At 40.6% G+C, this 19858-nt stretch overlaps 2 protein-coding genes across 4 annotated transcripts in view; one reads left to right on the top strand and one right to left on the bottom strand.

Annotated features, from left to right (window-relative positions):
- Window positions 1-12874, bottom strand: part of cd276 (CD276 molecule) — a 67395-nt gene extending 54521 nt beyond the window's left edge. For 2 of the 3 annotated variants that reach the window (XR_010928919.1, XM_067594189.1), the window contains exons 1-2: window positions 12619-12874; window positions 5522-5617 (exon numbers count right to left, since the gene is read on the bottom strand). Coding sequence is in view for 2 of the 3 variants with exons in the window: in XM_067594189.1 (XP_067450290.1) it covers window positions 5522-5617; window positions 12619-12859 (337 nt within the window). In the remaining variant the exon portion in view is untranslated. Of the gene's footprint in view, window positions 1-5521; window positions 5618-12580 lie in introns of all 3 variants that reach the window. The other variant, XM_067594200.1, reaches the window with a different exon arrangement.
- Window positions 12875-12900: 26 nt separating this feature from the next.
- Window positions 12901-18400, top strand: ubl7b (ubiquitin-like 7b (bone marrow stromal cell-derived)). The gene is made up of 12 exons (XM_067594215.1): window positions 12901-12919; window positions 13544-13611; window positions 14113-14287; window positions 14447-14566; window positions 14889-14974; window positions 16371-16455; window positions 16559-16616; window positions 16736-16869; window positions 17208-17257; window positions 17362-17538; window positions 17700-17813; window positions 18006-18400. Exons 2-12 carry the CDS (start codon window positions 13609-13611, stop codon window positions 18144-18146), a joined length of 1143 nt encoding a protein of 380 aa, XP_067450316.1. The 5' UTR covers window positions 12901-12919; window positions 13544-13608; the 3' UTR covers window positions 18147-18400.
- Window positions 18401-19858: the final 1458 nt, after the last annotated feature.

Here is a 19858-nt window from a genome sequence, read left to right on the forward strand (position 1 = left end):
CCCACTAGAGGTGTGTGAAGGTGTATTTATCTGCAGAGACTCTGCCCTCTGCCTGTGTTTTCTTATTATTATGCTGTATTCGGGATACTTCTGGGCGTCAACCTTTGGGCAGTGGGTGTGTAGCCCCAAGCCAATAACAGCATGCACGGTATGAGATCAGGACTCAAAGTGTAGTGACCAGGTTATATCGCTGTCTCTCTTTTCTCTCTTATCTGTTTCATGGATGTATAAAGAGAACAGATTTGACTGCTTGACCGAGGGCGGGGCTGAGCAACACACACGCAGAGCAGAGAGGCCACAGCGGAGAGGATGAAGCTCTGCATTGACACAAAATACGGCAATGCAGCACCTTCCCGCAGAGTTGTGCGGAGGTGTGGGCGTGTTTATTTGTGCTTTAGAACGCAACTGCCATGAAACAATCAGAAAATAATGTTTTATTTATCTGATTCACAGCTTTGTTCTCTCTACCGCCACTCTTTCTCTCTCTCTCGCTCGTGCTCTCAGCTCGCCCTGGTGTCGTTGAGCCAGGGAGGAGGGGCCAACTTTGAATACCGAGTTTACAAACACCAACAGACAAATCCTGTATAGTATGCCTTTAAAAAATGTCCCCCATGCATGCATAAACACAATTGACATGTGATTCAATACCAAGGCCTTCCAGCTCAATGAGCAATGCAACTTCACTCTAGCTTGCCTCGGTTCAATACCATTCACCACACACACACATATTAGGGCCTCGCAGTCTCACCTTCATAAAGATAATAATGGTGACTGTTCAATAACAGACAGCAAGCAGAGCTATTTACACAATCAGTGGAGCCATTCGTTAAACACAGTAAGTACACATGTTTAAAGGGTATGTGTGAAGCCCCGCTGCAACAAATTACATGGGAGGAAACATTAATATGAGTTCATACATAAGGAAAATCAAGCGCCAGCACTGGAGGGCAAATTGAAGGGGTAATATTGACACAGCAAAGTAAACAGGTGCAATACTAACAGACTGCAATGACAGTAGGCTTTAGTCAGGCAAGAAAGAAAGCTGGAAAAATATGCTTTTACAATACTGCCCCCCTCTGTTGATGCATGTAACTGCAGCTTAACACATTTTCATTCTGGACATTTTGCACCACCTGAACATCAAAGGATTGTGCTCAAAGGATCTGTGAGCCCTTTCATACCGATTATTCTTATGATATAACCAATCCCTGCGAAAGTCTGAAGGGAAAGCTAGCTTTTCATTTCAGGCAGTCAGGAGCAGATGTAGACGTCCACAATATTCCCATTTGAAAAAATTAGCATCTGGAAAACATTACGGGAGAAATGGGAGCATGTGCATAGTGAGCATGATTTGTTTCGAAATTAGAGATCGGAAAGGGGTGTGTATCTTGAACAGCAGTTTTCAAATGGCCTCTCGGTGAAAGAGGTGCAATATGGATGAGATTAAGTGAGATTTAAAGTCTTCTGCAGCGCAAAGGGGTCACTTTCAACATTAAGCTCTAAACATAATCTCTTCCTTTCCTATTTTTGCTCCAGGAAGTCATCATGGAGTGTGAGTGCCCTCACTCAGGCAGAGATACAGGTGATGGCAGATAGGGAAGACAAGGACTCTTGACTTGCTTATTTTCAGCAGCGTCATAAATCAAGATGAGACTCACTATTGTACTATTTTCCTTTTTTTCTATCTCTTTCTTGCTCTCTATCTCTGCTTCTGTTGCTTCCTCCACAGATGTATGCCATCTAATATCCCGTCAATAACCTGTTAATGGGCTGCGGCAGTCAGATAATAGTGATGACTGTCACTACAGTGGGCAGATAAGGGCAAGCCTCTGGCTTACTAGCCTGAGAGACAGAGCCTTTGATGAGCAGGAGGTTGGGGATGGTAAGCGGAGGAGAGGGGTTGCAGACAGTGGCCCAATGTAGCAGCAGGGTCATGGGGTCAGATCTGAGTTGAGTGCAGCTAATTTCTAATGATGGTTATTGAAGTGTACTAGGGCCACCGTTACAGAGTTGATGAGAAAGATGAAGACGTGAATAGGGTTTTTTTCTGATCCCATTGACGAGGCAGGTGTTTTACAGCTGCTGCCTTATGATATTTTTAGCTTTTTCACAGGTTCATACCATTTGCTAATTCACCGTTTCATGCACCACGAGTGATAAGAGGTTAAGTAAGGGTCAGTTTGTGACCAGCTGTGTATCATCTGGATGACAGCGCCACCGTGCCTGACATCACTACACCAATGTCACTGAAGCACCACCCTGGAGGTAGGTGTCTCCCTGTGTCAGCTGCTGGTTGCCTCCTCAGCAGGTCAGTAGTTGTGATGCTTTCCAAGCACAGATCAGCATCCATTCAACCAATTCATCACAGCCCACCAGACACAGCAGACCCACATATGGCTCCAGGCCCCTCTTCCCCTCCAGTAGCCTACTGCGATCTCGGCATATTATACGAATCAATTTTTTAACGATCCCACAAGGCAGCATTTTTAGGACTTGTTGAAATAATCATGAGGTCCTTGTTGGGTAATGCACTCTGTTTCAATGAGCGCACTGTGAGAAAGGAAGAGCTGGGGAAGACAGAGACAAGCCAACAGAGACTGGTCATTATGTATGCATTGCGGCGCAACCAATCTTTGTTGAGCCTGTCCTCGATTGTTTTTAAAAGGATACTTCACTGGACGCAATCAAATTAGCAAGAACATCACTGATACAGGGTAATAACCCTAAATTGAATTTCTGCACAGGCTAAAGTGTCCCCTCTCTGCAGAATCAATTGCTGTGAAGAGAAAAGGAGGACAGGAAGAGGGCATTCATAGTTATCAGACCTTTAAAAAGTACACCAGAGATGCAGGTATGAGCAGGCTATTTTCACGCTCCAGGGCCCTGCCATAAAGTGTGCCTGCCGACTACTACGCTAGATGCAATCTATCCAATTATGCTAATTAATCTGAATTACCTTACAGCTCCCATCACCGAAAGTGAAATTAGGTCAGCTTTCCATTTTTGCATTTGCATGAATAGAATTCTCTTTCATTGTTTGGGTGCTAAGAGCTGCACACAGTGAGCTCTGGCATCATAGTGGCTGTGCTAACTGAACAGAGAGTATGACAACAACAAGCAATTAGCTAGACAGCCTCCTGTTAGCTCTGTCACTGGCTGACACTGCTGTGTGCTGTGCTGGAGTGAGCCAAGGATGTTACTGTACTTAGCTACTGTTGTGGCTTGGTCATTACTGTACATATACATTGACAATTTGTGCATTTTGCTGACACTTATAACCATAATGGGCTATAATGAGAGCAATAAAAATAAATGTAAGTTATTATAAGCCGCTAGTAGGGTCAAGGGTCAAAGCCAGAGCGGGTTGGTGTAGCAAATTTTCCCCACTGCTTCTGCTTCTTCAATAGTGTATTTAAGCTAAAAAAAAACAAAACAAAAAACAACTCCTAACAGACAAGCCTCTTCACAATTGCAGTGACAAAGCAGCTGTGCAGTTCTTATGAGTAACATCAGGGAGAGGTTTCACAGAGAATGATCCATCATCTGATTCCTGAGTCAGGAGACAGCTGGGAGCTACAGAGACAATGTTACTGCATCGGGATGACAGCATTGTCATGTGCCGCCCTTGTGTTTTTCTTCCACAAAATAGTGTTCTCACGACAGGAAGTGTGTTGGCAGAAACCAGAAAATGTGATCGTGTCTACTGATATGGGCACTTACTGGAGTTATCCAGCAGTGACACGGCTGAATACGAGGAAGATTACAGCCAGTGATCCCAGTGAGGGACCTGGAGACCTTGGGAACTATCGACAGAGAAATGCACACAAATACGCACACACAGCTGCTCATATAATTACACCTGTGCATGCGAGTCTATGGGTTTTCTGTCTGTGTAACCAATAGAATCAAAACATGGCTGTTTATAAATCAAAGGCAATCAAGCTGACCTTTAATTAGTTACTAAGATAATTACTGTTGTCAGTTACTGGTAAAAATGAGAAAGGCTGAGCCTTAATTTGTCAGCCCACAATGTTATCAAGAGAATGCCGCTGCTCTCAATATACAGTATTAACTTACACAAAATAAAATAATTAGTCTGTTCACATGAAACTTTCTTTGAAGGTAGTTTTATGCTTGAAGTTACTCACTGTACTAAATTAAATACTTTATCAGCTCCACAAAGCATGCAATGTTTTTGTGTCATCAAATAGTGTTAACACGTGCAGACTATAGCATCAAACAAGACCCCAACTAATTCACTTAGTGCTCCAGTTAGCAGAGAGAAACTGAATCATTGTATGAGCTACAATAGCCCATTACCCGTGAGTTAAAGAGCTCCATCAGTCCCCGACACCTCCTCCTCCTCTTCCCTCCCGGTGAGAGGAGCGAGTCAGGCAGTGGATACCACACAGCCAGTAATGAGCAGGCCGGAGGCCCATTTGTGCTGGGAGAGAATAGGTCTCTAATGAACCACTGAAGACACTTAGGTCCACTGAGTCAAGATTGAAATGTGCCACTGATGGCCGATAGGAGGTTGTGTCAGCTCAACCAGAGAGAAGTAAAGGAGAAAAAAATAGCTCTTTTTAAATAATGGTGTTTTGGATGATAAAAGTTCTTTGTGAACTTTGTAGGTTTGCCCAAGTATGATGAGCCCAAATTTTAACATTGTGCTTTTGGTATACAGAGGAAGCCTTTCAGAGCTGACTTCCTCCTTCTTCTTCAGGCTATACATTTATAAAAAGGAATATCACCCACTAAAAGATTTTAATTTACATTATGTGTCAGCCACACACCGACTGGGAGAAGTGTCGTGCTAAAATATATGCACTGTTGATCCCTCTTTTAAAATGCTCAATTCCCTTCTTTTATTTACCGTGCCGTGAGACGTTATCGAGTGCGCCCAGGCTATTTGTTTCTTTTTTATGATGACACAAGTTTTTCTTTGAGCACCATGCTCACAGAAGTAAAACGTTTGAGTGTGTGAGTTATGAATCCTCAGTTACAACATCAACCACTACTCTGCTTCTCAGTGTTATAAATATAAGAGGATGACTTCCATACCACACTCTCTGAGTCACAGCAGAAAAACTGCAATTGTAGCAGTTTTCATTGCCGGCCTCGCCCTAGCTCCCAGCTCTCCTCACCTGTTTGGAAAAAGGTCAAAGCTATTCTGTTTTATAAGCTTGATTATAAGAAAAATATAAAAACACACTCCCATATTACAGAGTTGTATAAATAAACTTAAAGGAATTATTGTGAAAAATGTCTTTTCACTCCCTCAGGCCTGTATAAATATGTTCTTTGTCAACTTGTCTGGATGGATGAGAGTTTAAACAGGGACAGTTTATAACTCTCCAACTACTGGCACATTATTTTTGGGAGCAGCCTCATTTGAACCGTTGTTTTGCCCAGTGAAGCCTTTGAAGGGAGAAGACTAATAGGCCCTGTTTAACAGGCAGTGGCATTTCCCACTGCGGTGACTTGGATCTAATGGCAGGGCACAGGCAGGGGCGACACCCACCCATAGCTTGGACGGCCAGCATTGCGGGCAGCAGGAGGAACAGCATGGTCTTCCAGGGCAGATTCGAACCGCAGGTCAACCTCTTCAGACACAGCACTGCAGGGACAAAAAACACAGACATCTGAGGAGGGGGAAGATTTCACTATGGTAACACAAGAACATGACAAAATACTAAAGATATATGGAAAGAAGGGTGATGAGGATGTGATAGAAAAAGGAAGGGATGTCCTCTTTGTCTTTGTTTTGGCTTGCTTGGTCTCCCAAGTGGGTGGAGACAAAGAAACCATGAGACAGTGCAACATATTTTATCAAGTACAGACTGTTCGAAAGTTGAGAGTTGTTTTTTGTGTGAGTTACACCTTCTCTGACAGTATGTGGATTCTGAAAGTGACTGTTTTAGTCTTTTCTCTGGCCTGCTCAAGGCTTTTCTCTTTCAGAGGGAGTGGAGCTGTGATGACAAATGGGGACTTCCAAAGTTGAAACAGCCAAGTCATTGTTTCCAGTGGGAAAACACTACTTTAAAAGTGAGACAGACAAAACCAATCACTCCCTGTCTACCTCATCTCTGCCATGCAGGAAATATTTATGAGAGATTTATCTCAATGATATTGGTAGAGATCTATTTGAGACTTAAACTATTTGTAGTTGTATTTTGGATAATACCAGAGTTAGGCTTGTTTTTTTTTCTTTCATTGATGTGAAATTGTTTTTCTACAGTCATCTAGTGTAAATAATTAGGTATAGCAACAGTATAGCAGTCCTTACCTGCTGCTCAAATTCACTATATTATTTTAACTATGTCCATGTTATTCTGGGATGAATGCAAAGCTGTTTGGTAGATTCAGAGCTCCTTACATATTATTATAATAATTAAATTATTAGTATTATTATACAAATAGTCAAGAATCTTAAAAACTATTGTATCATTTCCATTAAGTCTTGTAGGGATATCATTTTTAATCTTGCTTTTACAATTGAACCTTGTTGAATTTCAGACTTTGGAATTAAAATCTTTTTTTTCCTCTTGGCTTTGGTATTGTTTTTAATGTTTTATCGTATTGTTATTAAATGTTCTACTTAATGTTAATTTTCATTTTTTATTTTTGGCCTAACATTATTTTTAATCCTGTTTTGTAAAGCACTTTGGACTTCATGTTTGCATGAAAGCTGCTATACAAATAAAGTTGTTATTATTATGATTATTATGATTATTATTATTATTATTATCAATTAACCTAAAAACAAAACACCTGTTTCGACTTTTAAAACAAGATACATTTATATTATTGAACAAACAGATTTTAAGATTCAAATTAAATAATACAAAAATAAAGAAGTTGTCACTGGAAGATTTTTGGGAGGAGCTAGTTAAAAAGATACATTACTGGAAGTAAGTGGATGTGTTGTATTGAGTGCAAGTGTTTAGAATATAAAAAGAAAAACAGGGAAATGAGAACAAGGAAGAGAGGAAACACAATCAGCATTTTGAAATGTAAGCAAATGAGTAATAATCCTAAAAATATATCTGTAGAGATTCTCCAGGCATTCAGGTCATTATAATCTTGCAGACACAAGTCAGTTGGACTTGCTATATGTGTTGTTTAATTGTATGTTAGATTATGTTGCTGTTCACGAATGGCTGCATTGTGTAGAGTGTTACTGAACTGTAGTGCTCCGTATGGTGTTACAGTGAGGTGTTTTTTGTTGATTTGATTTGCTGGGCTTCAAACAGAAGTTTTTTTTGCATGAGCCATATCCTTTAGCAGAGACAGATGTGAGCAGAGCGACAATCTGCCAGCACTCATACACCATTTGGTTTCCTGTGAATAATTGATTTAGCATCACATCATTTTAGCGCATAAAGGAAAGAACTCAGGTCTGCTTCCTGTCTGTGTCTTCACTCCCATATTTTCCTGTCTGCCCCCATAATCTATTATATTATTGTGCTTGTTTAAAGCTCTTATGTGTAGAATTTTAAGTGATTATAGCTTCTTTCAAATTATCCTGCTGGCTAGAGTTTTTGTTTGTAGAAAAATTAGACAATCCTGGGGGAAATTGGTGCAGTGTGTTGCTTTCAGGTGTGTGTGTGTCTCAGGGTTCTATCACTGGCTAAACACACAGTATTTTTAAGGCCGGTATAAAGATGAACAGCACACATCAGAAGATGCAAGTAACAGCTACTTATACTTCTGATTGCTATCAGCTGGCATAGTGGTTGCACAGTATTACAGAGGATGTGACCAGTAAATTACACATTGTGATGGTAGTAACATATCAAATAAACATAAAATCCACTACACTTTTACATGGAGGACTGAATGTGCTTCAACAGTCATCCAGAGGCTTCAAGTTCTACTTTTCACTACATCCACACTAATGCTTTCTACTTAAAAAATGCTGCTTATGTGTTTCTTTGCAAACTAGTGCTATCCAGTGTTTGTCCAAAAGCTATGTCCCATCAAAAGTAGTTGCATCTCTTCTCCCTCTCTTTTGGTTTGAGGCAGTTAACTAACAACAAAACAGTGTATTACTGCCAAAATTCTGTAAAAGGTATGCAAGACTGTTATGGCACGTCTGGTTGATCTGTTGGTACTGGCAGCACATCGCTCCATTTTGACCAATTTGAAACTATGTGATCACTCAACACAAATGCTATCACTGACCTATTTTTATGTTTCTGTTGTCAGACAACTGCGGGAGTATTCATGATTTGATTTGAGAGTATTAATTGTGGTCATCTGACAATAGAAACTGATGATATCTCAATAACAACAACCTTATTGTGTGACTGAGTCAGAGTCAGAAGACATAGAAAATTTGCCAGGTTGACAAGCTGGGAGTAATTTTAAAAAGCACAGTTTTCCATATTTACACTGTAATAGAAGATTTTTTTTCTGTTTGTCCAAGTGTTCTCAAATGTTTCTATAACTGTGAGGACATTTTTTACTCCTTACCACATAAGTGGTCAGGAGTCAATGTGAATGACCCTAAATACCTTGGTGTGGCTATGATCTCGGTAACTCTCCACCACTCAACAGAAGTGATGAAACCTAATGGTTAAGTGCCTACATGTTTATACAAATTGGTAATTAGAAGTTCAGCAAACCTTGTTTTAGACACTACACTACTACTATACTGAAGAGATGCATATACTGTAAATTTGGGGAGAGGAGCTCACAGATCAGTTGTGGTGTTCTGGTACAGTGAATCATGTAAATATTGCCGTCAGCTGTAGCTCCAACTCGAGACTTAACCAAATCTTTTTCCATGAGGCTCCATTTATGGCTTCAGCAGAAAGGATGTGGGAAGGAGTGCAGCTTCATCACAAAGTTTCCATAACAGCACAGCTTACCACTTGCTCTCTGGACTTTCAGAAAGCATTAGCTTGCCAGAGACCAACTCAAGACGCTGGTAACACTATCTGAATCTCACAAGACATTTACCCTTAGATGCTGAGAATATGGGTTTCTTATTGCACAGAGATTCAAAAATGGGAATAAATACTGAATGAAGGAAAGACCAGACACATATCACAGGCATCCCTTCTGAAAGGTCCAGATTTCCTTTAAGACCCCCTCTAATGAAAATCAAGTTTTTAACCATGTTAACATGTCCATGTGGTGTTTATTATAAGCTACAAGATATCTGGAATGACATAAGCAGTCAACTCCATGGCTGAACATTTCCACTTTGAAACGGTAGTGTACCAAAGACAATCTTAAAATCACAGATTCAGCCAGGCAGGATTTCCTAAGTCACAAATCTAACGAACCAATCATTTACAATTAAAGATAATTATATGCAGAGTCCACATCCTTGGGTTTTCCCAAACAGCTGATTCTGATCTGCACCGAAGAGTAGCAACCTGTTAAGATGAAAAGCCAAGTCCGGCATAATGCTGTTTAGTCAAGTTTCTGTCAGGAGAAAAACACCAGTTCCTCATTTCCCCATGAACGCTCAGGTTCAGTTGGATCACATCCAGTTATCCAGTGAGCGAACGTTAACCTAAAAGTGTGATGGAATGGCTGGCCTGGTCCTGTTAGTTTTTAGCTTGGTTAACAGACCAGCCTGCTAACCCCTGTTCTGGTTCCGTGCACACTACTTCCTCTTGCCTGTGAGCCATTGTAGTCTGCTACGCCAGTCCGCCGCTGCAGGGCATTGTGTCCTCAAGAGCTGCAGTCTGCTGAGCACCGCTTTAAGCTTCAGTGGAAGTGAGGCAGGTGAGTTGTTGATAATGTTCAGAAGTTCAGTTGGGCTGCACCTTTTTGGCCTAGTTGCACTGGTCGTGTTATCTGCACACTTACCCATGTTAAGGGAAGAATCTCTAACAGCCGCTGCACCGCTGCACGCCACCATGAATATATTCGCATATTTGACGATTCTGGAACTTTTAATGAGGGAGAAGGAGTAGATGTCATTTTAAGGATTTTAAAGGGGTAATTATACTTTTTTTTGCGGAAAAACAGACACCCATTATTGTTCCAAGCAGAGTATCTTTATACGTCTTAATACATGTCTGGAGGTGATCTTTAAATATATACAGTACCAGTCAAAAGTTTGGACACATTTTTCCCACTCACTTGAACGAGAAAGTGTGTTCAAACTTTTGACTGGTACTGTAGATGTAAGTTTTCCTGTGGACAGCACAAACTGAAATATGCCAACACGCAAAACCACAGTCTGACTCTGACTGTGTTTAACCAGACACCAGGAAGCCATCAAAGGCTTTTTTTTACTGAATGTCTCAAGTACTTTACCGACCCCATGCCAGCATGTACCCTACATCCTTTTTTTCTTCCTTTCATTTTAACTTTTACGATTCAGTTCAATGTCAAAGATCAAAGCTGAAGCACACTTAAAATGTTTTATTAAGAAAACAGCTCTGGTATCCATCACCATATTATACCAATGTATCAAAACTATTGCTAGCTCTTTATACAGATTTCAGTGCTGTTCGTGGAATTAATAACGCTGTTCCCCTAAATGAAGGCCATTAAAATGGAGAAGAAATGGTCACTGAAAGACTGTTTGACAGTCTTGACTGTCTTGAAGTTCTTTTAGTGATTGGCCGTCGGCTTTTGAGCCATAATCACCAGTGAATTTCATTTTGACACAACGCTCAGGATTATTAAGCTTATTACTGAGGTCAAAGGAAAGAGAAATGAAGCACTTAACTGCAATATATTGCATTAGTACGTCACAATTTTTGAAGTATCACGGAACATTAAGAGTTAGAGTTTCACCATGTACCATCACACTTCCCCTTTACTAAGAAATCTCACTGACAGTGATTCTATAACAGTTTGTCTTTTTACTGACACTACCGCTCTTGAGTCAACTCCTCTCACGGAGGACCAGACCATTCTTAATCACTGTTCATAAAATGAATCAGAATGACCCTCTGGACCCTAACTTCTCATTGGCATATGGCTGGCACCATTGCCCAGTTCCCCAAACCATTGGGAACCATTCAACCCTTGATGATGGGGACATTTCCAACCTGGAAGACATCGGCCCCATTGAGGGAGAACTGCATCATGGGATGAAAGTGAGCCTTTCAAATCCATATGGTAGCATTTGCAAGCTCTCTTGGGGATGACTGGATTCACTTCATGCAGCGAAATGTTCCCCATAATAGTCAAATCAATTATCATCACATTAGTTCATCAAACAGAGGACGATGAGCTACTTAAACTTCAAAAAAGCTTTACGGGCTAAAAGTCAAATGACAACCTTACTTACCAACTCTCTTAAAAACCACTGAAACTCTAATTTACAGTTCACACTAATCAGTTTCATAGCAGCACTTCAATAATATTGGTCTAAAGCATTCAGTATTATGACTATTTATTGTGATATGATAGATAATTAGCAGCTAAGGCAATGAGAACTTTAAGGCAGATGTGTCTTCTAAAGGCCAGACATATTGCACAATTATATAAGATTCTTACCACTAATGTTACTCCAATTCCAACTCCAACATCTCGCCTTTTAAAAGCCACAGGAGCCAATTCAATGTAACCTTTATCTTATGGCAGCTTGAAATATATGTGCAATAACACGGAGATGAAATAAAACTATGGACCACACACAAACTACAATCAGATGTCTGGCAATAATATGGTATAGCATCTTGTAAAACGTCATCTCCACAATATCAGTGGTCATTTCCTACAAGCAGTCATAACGGTGAAGATTACATCCTCTACATCCTACAGGAAGCTGTAGCAGAACACAGCTGCACTATCATGTGATAAGGGCAGCATGACGCCAGGCAACATCCTCAACACCCTCAACATGGCAGCCTGGCATACAGCATCTTCTATCCCAGTGCGTTTTGCTTGCATTTTTTCCGCTACCTTAAGGTGTACTGTATTTGTGACCCTGCATCCCTGGTTGCATCCTCTAACTGTGACCAGTTCAACCAAAGAGTGATATTTTCCATGGCTTTGACTGAATAATGGTAACATTATTCTGTAATTCACACATATAAAAAAGTAAAATCTGAAAAATAAGCATAGTTTTGTGGGGGGTTTCCCCATTGTTCTGTCATGTTAACATCTATTGACCAATCAGACTTGACTAACAGAGGTGTGGATATGAAAACACATAAAAAAATGAATAAACCAGACTTTTCTGACACAGATGATCTCATCAGAAGATGGGAAATGTAGGCTACGTCACTTAAAAGTAAGTTTCTCCATTTTGAGTTTTGGAAGTTACACTGATTTAAACGCAGTGTTGTCTTTTTGTCGCGTGGTGGCGCAGTCAGCTTCATTCATAAATATGGGCTTAACTTCATTTGCAAAACAGTATACAACTTAGCAAGCCACTGTCTTGCTTTAAAACTACAAAAAATATCAGTCATATCAGGCATTGAGCCGGTGAATAGAGCCAGCTATGTGTGAACCGTTACCCTGCCCTGACTGAGTTCACGGGGTTCCTCAGCTGCCAGCCAGCTGTTGCTGAAAATGACCAAAGTTTATTTCTTTTAGCTACATATGATAACATGTCTGTTAAGTTGGCGTTTGCTTTCGAAGACAGTTGCTTTGAGCTTACCATGTTAGGACGGCGAAACTTAAAAGAAAATCACCAACCATCCAGCGGCGGTGAGTCCTTTCTCTCTCTGTGCAGCACCGACGACGTTATTTTCCAGAGCAGTTCATTCCTCTGACGATAAAGCTGGAACTGCCGCCGACGAGATGAACAGTCTCTTTTTTGACGGTGGATAAAGCTTTGGGACGGTTTTATCAAAGTGAGCGGGTATGTCCCATTGATTTTGGGACGGTTCTTTTCATAGAAACCACTCCTTGTTGCTTTGTCCAACAGTGACGTCATGCCGGTTTGGGGGTGTGTGGGGGTGTCTAAAGAGTGCCGACCCCGAAAGTCAACAATCTGGTGAGCACACGGGTTTCTACCTCATTTAGTTACCATACATACTAATTGAAAAAATGTTTTGAGTGGCACCCTTATGGCATATTCTTATCTATAATGTAATCTGATTTATCACACGTCTTGACTCATCCTTATGGTCCTTGAACATATCACTAACAGAGATTCACCAATATAATTCATATTGGCGCTCACGAGATTATATTTATATTATATTTATATATTTACGTGGATCCATACAGGTAGTTTGATCATCTTAGTTAGATTGATTAGTGTGGGCTAAATGTGGCATGCAGACTATGACACTACTGTCTGGAAACACATTTGCCAGAGACATGACACAACTTTGGAAAATCTTGAGCTATGCAGCAGGAAAATCAATTGGGAACACGTGCAATACATAAAAATAGTAGATATTTTAAAACAAAAGTGTAGCTGTGGGCACAGTGTAGGGATTTACACGTCAACAATGTAACTGGGGCAGTTATATGAATTGGCCTGACATTTATTTTTATTATTTGTCTTGAGGTGTGTGTGTGAGAGAGAGATAACGGGGGGATTTTAGGATTGCCCACGGTTAAAAAGTACACTGAACAGCACAGAAAAGTAAAAGCTCCTTTGTTTGGACAGTGCAAGTAAACGTGACGTACACCACGTGACTAAATCCAGGAAGTGAATCGAGTGTCAACAACGAAATGGTGAGTGTGCAGTTCTTTTATAAAGTGTGCATTGTATCACGGCTTTTATGAGTGACATGCATTCTGTAAGTTATCGTTGGAGTGTATTAAACCTGTTCTACTATAAGAATAGCTCACGTTTATTTCTCCAAATCGATACTGTATATTTAACAAACGCTAAGCAGCTAATGTTAGCCGAGGTTGAGCAGGTCTGCTAACAACACATCGATATTTTTATATCAACCCCTCCCTCCCCCCAAAAGATATATTTAGCTAATATATAAGAATCCATCTTCTAAAATAATCATGTTATTCGTCTAACGTTGATTCTGTATAGTGTTTGTTAGTGCAGAAGTGTAACGTTATTATTCCCTTCTTCAAACCAACAAAAGCATAGTGAAATTTAAACTTATACAGTCCGTTAACGTTACCCCACATCGGAAATTACTGATCAAATCTAGCTTGAATATTTTCTATTTTTCCACCGTGTTAAGACTTGTGTTCTGTTTGTGTATATTGTAGATGTCCTCTCCAGACTGGCACCTGTCTCTGAAGCTGGTGGATCAGTCCAAATCCATCTTCCACTTCCCAGAGATGATGCCAGGAGATGTTCCTCCTGGAGGATACAGAGTCGCTACTCTAAAACAACTCGTTGCAGCTCAGCTTCCAGACTCCGTCCCAGATCCAGAACTTATAGGTCTGTTACAGCTCTGGCATATACTGAGTGGAGGAGGACTTTTAAATGTGGGTTTGGCTGTGCTCCACTGACAAGAGGACTGTGTGTTGCTGTGTTGAATGTATGAGTGATTGTTATTTGTCCTTAAAATGTTCTGCCTGTGTTCATGTTTTGCACCAGAGCTGGTCCACTGTGGGAGGAAACTTAAGGATGACCTGACACTGGATTCCTGTGGGATTCAGCCGGGATCCACCTTACACATACTCAAAAAGACCTGGCCAGAGCCTGAGAGCAGTCCAGGTGAGTCTGTGTGTCAATTTAGTTTTTCAAAATGTGTTTAAAGATCCCCTCCAAACACGTATTAAGACATATAAAATTACTCTGCTTGGAACAATAATTTGTGTCTGATATGGTTTTTCAGTGTCAAACTCTGCAGATACATCACTCTGCACAGTGAAGCTCAAACATCCAACTGTAGGAACAAGAAGAAAAACATATTTTTGATTGGAGGGGGACTTTAAGCTTTACTAATAATAATTCCAAAACTCTGAATATGAACAAGAGCCTGTTTTTTTTTTCTTTTTTTTTTTTTTCTAATGTTTTTAATTACTTTCTTCATTAGAGCCTGTGAACAGAGCAACTGCAGCCAGGGAGTTCAGGGTTTTCCATGCAGCTCTTCACTCTCTTAACTCTGCCTACAGAGACTCAGTGAGTAGAATACACACAGTGGCAAGTACAGCACTGCCCATGGTGAAACCTCTCGAAATATATACTCCAAACACTACAAATTATCATATACTTGACCTATTAGGTTTAGGTTCATTGTAGATTCAAACAATAGTGAATATGCTAATGTAATATAGCAAATTGTTTACTACTAAATGCAATAATGTCCATGTTCTATGTGTCCTGGTAGTCTAGTAGTTAAGATGTGCCTTACACAATTGCAATGTCAATGGTTCAATTCTGGACGGGGACCTTAGTTGCATTTCATTTCCTCATTATACTTGTCTGGCTGTTCTAGCGTTTGCCTATTCTATCTACTGTCAATAAAATCTGAACAAAATAGTCTTTAAAAAAAACTATCCTCATTATTTAGGATCCTTGCACATATGCACTCAGCCAGAAACCCAGAAAGTCTGATTTATTTGGCCAAATAATACCAATAAGACCAAAACTTGACTTTGTCAAGCTGTTCACACATTAAAATGTTGATCAGGTTGTCCTCTACTGCAGAATGCAGGAATGCATTGAGTGTTTGCACTACGCCTATTTTTGGAAGAAAAAAAGCATGTCCTAAAAACATGCCCTTGACCTGAAGACTATTTTGCTCAAGTGATTGGATTTTTCTCAACAGTCATTTAGGTGCAGTCACACCTGTGTTTACAGGTGTTTACGTTTGGTTGGATCATAGAAGCGTTTCAGGGCTAAGTGTGAACAGTATCCCAGGCAGCCAGGAGCTAGTCAAAGATTACCTAACAGGAACAGGTTTATCTATTACAGGTTGGCAGTTGTACATGGCATAAACCTACCAGGCAGAAACATTTTTTGAATACCAGCATATTGGCTTGAGTGATAAAGGGATACTCCTGATAGGAATAGGCAGTTTTTAACGTAAACTGATATGAGTTGCTTACTTGTACTGATATTGTATGAACATTCGTGCAAATGATAGTTCCTGAGATCCAACTTGTCAGCAGCTGATGGGCTTTTAAATCACAACACAGCACTCAATGTTTCATCCATCATCAACAGACTCCAGCATCTGTTAAGTGTTTTGATCTTTCATGGCACTATTTTATTTGGTGAATGATACAGTGATAATACTGTAAAACTAATAGAATCAACCATGGGAATACACCAGAGATTTGTTTTTGTTGCTGACTGTTAAAACTTAGTTTGTGTTGTGATTTTAAACGTCTTTGTCGAGTAGTTCCATTTGTCAGGGATATCCATAAAAATATACACTAAACATGTCTATGGGTAAATAAGTTTGTATATGAATGATTAATGGCTGCTTTTCCTGCAACTGCAGCTGCTGTTACTGCGTCTTCTGCTGCTGCTACATTTACTAATGGGACTTAGTCTTTTTCCCCTCACGTAGGTATATAAAATGCTGACAAATAAAGAGTCTCTGGATCAGATCATTGTGGCCACACCAGGGCTCAGATCAGACCCAGTTGCCCTAGGTAAGACCTGATGGACCTTGCTGAGGTTTATGAATACCGTTATCCATCTCATTGTACTATGCAAATAGTAACATTTCCTGTAAAAATGATTCAATCTGCTCAGGCGTGCTACAAGACAAAGATCTCTTCGTGCAGTTCACAGACCCCAACATGCTGGACGTGTGAGTGTGGCTTTTCTTTTGTTATTGGCTTTGATATGACGAATAATAAGTGAGCGCAGTACAGACACACAAGTGAGGTCATTTAAATTCACATCTGTACTTCTCTGTCTGTCTCATAGACTGATCAGTTCACACCCAGCCCTTGTCAATGCCATCATCCTGGTCCTGCACTCTGTGGCAGGCAGCATGCCCACTCAGTCCAGCGCCAGCTCCTCTCGCAACGTCTCTGCCAGTTCCTACAGCGATATGCCAGGTGAGCGGGAAAGATAGCTCAATAAAAGCAGGCAGAAATTATGATAGGCAAGGGAGGATTGCTAATTTTGGAGCAACTGAATTGAAGCAGACAAGTGTAACGGTTGGATAACATGTAACAGTCTAGCAGTATGTTGAAGGATGTGTCTGCCATTTTGAAATAGTTCATATTTACGCATTTTGATCATGAAAGTTGTTTTCAAAAACAAGTTTTTATATAAATAGTTTCACCCTCATTATTTTTTTAGATCTTGAATGTCTGGCATTTTATTAGTCATGTTTTGTTCTGTTGTCAGAACATGTACAAACAACTCTTATTCTGTTCTCTTTTTCTGGCAGGAGGCTTCATGTTTGAGGGCATGTCTGACGATGAGGAAGATTTCCAGTCGGTGAGTCAGTCTGCTTGATACTCAACATCAGACATCATGTAAAGGAAAACTGATGATTCTTAAGGCCTTAATGTATTTTTGTGCTTTTTAAATGTATGTTACAGGGAAGCCCAGCGGGTCCCTCCAACAGAGCAGGGGCCTCTGCAGGAATACGACCAGTGTCTCTGGGCCACAGTGGAGCAACAGGCCCTCGACCAATAACGCAGAGCGAGCTGGCAACAGCTCTGGCCCTCGCCAGCACCCCTGACAGCAGTGCAGTTACTCCAACGACAGCAAGCCAGGTGCGATTTATTTAAATCTTGAAAAAAATATACAGACTACTGAACTTATGTACACAAGATATCACACTTTAAAAACATGATCTCTGCTGTACAACCTGGCTACAAACTGCAGATCAATACACCTGTCTTTTTTCTCCTCCATTATTCTGTCTTTAATGTAGTCGGACCCCTCTAGTGGTGTAGCCCCCATGCAAGCAGGGACCCCTGTCAGTAATGATCTCTTCAGCCAGGCACTACAGCAAGCTCTACAAGCTACCAACATGTCTGCTTTACAGGTGAGGTTATGTAAGCTTTGTAGAAAGACGTGAAGATTTCTATTTTGTGTACTGCAGCAGTTAAATTGTTTATCAGAGCCTAAGTGGTGCAGGAGTGTAAAGTATTAGCTTTTTAGATGTCGGTGACTCTGGGGGGGAGGGGGGCGTCTTTGGATTAAAGAGCTTTCTTTGAATGTGTTTTTGTTTTGCCAGGGCCGCTGGCAGTCCCAGATGCAGCAGCTCAGGGACATGGGGATCCAGGATGAGGAGCTGATGCTGAGGGCGCTGCAGGCCACAGATGGTGACATCCAGGCTGCCCTCGAGCTCATATTTGCTGGAGGCCCAGGACTCTAAACCCATACCCCACGGACAGAGGCTTTTATATAGAGAGAGGAGAGTACAGGAGGAGGCTTTTACAGGCTTCATGGAAACTTGGTCATCCTGCTACCCAGCAATTATAAGAAAATTATGGCTGTAGACACAAGTTTTTGTAACTGCCTCATTTTCCTTGAAATGTGCCGCTATATGCAGCACCGTTTCAAGTGAGCTCCCCACAGTTTTTGTATCGACGTGACTAGATTTAAATAAATTAAATCATGCATACCTCATCAGCTCCTTAACTGTCTACCTGTTTATCTGATTAAACATATTGTTTTAGTCTTTTCTGGTCTCTAAATTATCTATTTATCAGGGTAAATTGGTAAATTGAAATGTTGATTTTGCTCTGATTTGTTTGTTTGCCTCCTATTGTGCAAGCATATATAATCCTATAATTATTGGTTTGCATTATTGAAATGTGTGCCTCATAGTGCTCTAAAAAGCATACTGCAGTTACATTGTCTACTCATATTGTGTGTAATTCCTTACTTTGAACACTAGATGGCAATGCAGTAGTTCATTTCCCAAACATGACTGATTATCATAGGCCAATGTGGTAGACTTGCTGCTTGTTCACCTGTTTTTTCTTCCTCCTAAATTGAAAATCATCCTTTTGAAGCCCTCTATTGAACATATATTTGATAAAAGGTTGTTTTATTTGTTGTTGGAGCCAATAATATGACATCCACCGAGGTGTTTGCTGTGCTTGTCAGAGCATTGTTACCATCAGCTGAGCCCCCCTCCCCTCAATCCTTATTACAGAGAGCTACATTTGCTTTGTCTCGTAGTCTCCCATCAGTGTGTTTTTAGGGGAGGACATATTGCACGTCCCCCTCTGCTACCTACCATTCTCCATCTACAGTAATTGCCCTGCTTAGTTTTATTACTGCACCTGTGAGTGTGACAGCTCAATCAGTGGATTGCCCTTTCATGAGCACAGCACCCAAACAGCGCTTTGTGTCCGTCTGTCTCCATTACCGTTTTATATGCATGCACACCTGCGGGCAATTTCCACCTCCAACTGCCTCCAAGGGTATTTTAAAAATAAAGCATTTCCACTGTGCTGGAGGAAACGGTGTCATGGCTTCAACAAAACAATAGTGAATAAAAGTGTCATTGCCTTTCTAGCAAATTAAAAAGGAACCTGTTGTGGTTGCCAGGATAAATTGTTGGAATTTTAAGCCAAGCAGAAATACTGTAGCATAGCTCTGCATTGGTTTCAGATTTAGACTTGTGTTTTTTTTTTAGTGCTTCACTTGCTGCTAAGCTGTGAAATCAGATTTGGCATGTGTGGCAGCACACATATATCAAAGTATATCATGTCTACTTACTGAATTTATGTATAGACCATCATTCCAAGCCTTATAGCTGCAGCTTTCAGGATATTCTAAACATTTTACTATGTCAAAATCAGCATGTGAAGTTGTCATGGAGACACTGGGAATTGCCATTGCACATATGGCGTAGAAGAGCTGTTATTACACACCGTATTTAGGTGCCTTTTGTTGGCAAATGTCAGCACACTTCAAAGAAGTGTTGGCTATATGTTATCTCTGAGGACCTTGCCTGATATTACAGTCAATCTTCTATATCCAACCTACTGTTAAAAGAGAGCTGATAAGTACATTTTGTACATGTTGACGCTTTCATCACCTCTCCATCAAAATGTGTGAGGGACCTTCACTGAA

Source organism: Thunnus thynnus, chromosome 1 (assembly GCF_963924715.1).
Source record: "Thunnus thynnus chromosome 1, fThuThy2.1, whole genome shotgun sequence".
Lineage (NCBI taxonomy): Eukaryota > Metazoa > Chordata > Actinopteri > Scombriformes > Scombridae > Thunnus > Thunnus thynnus.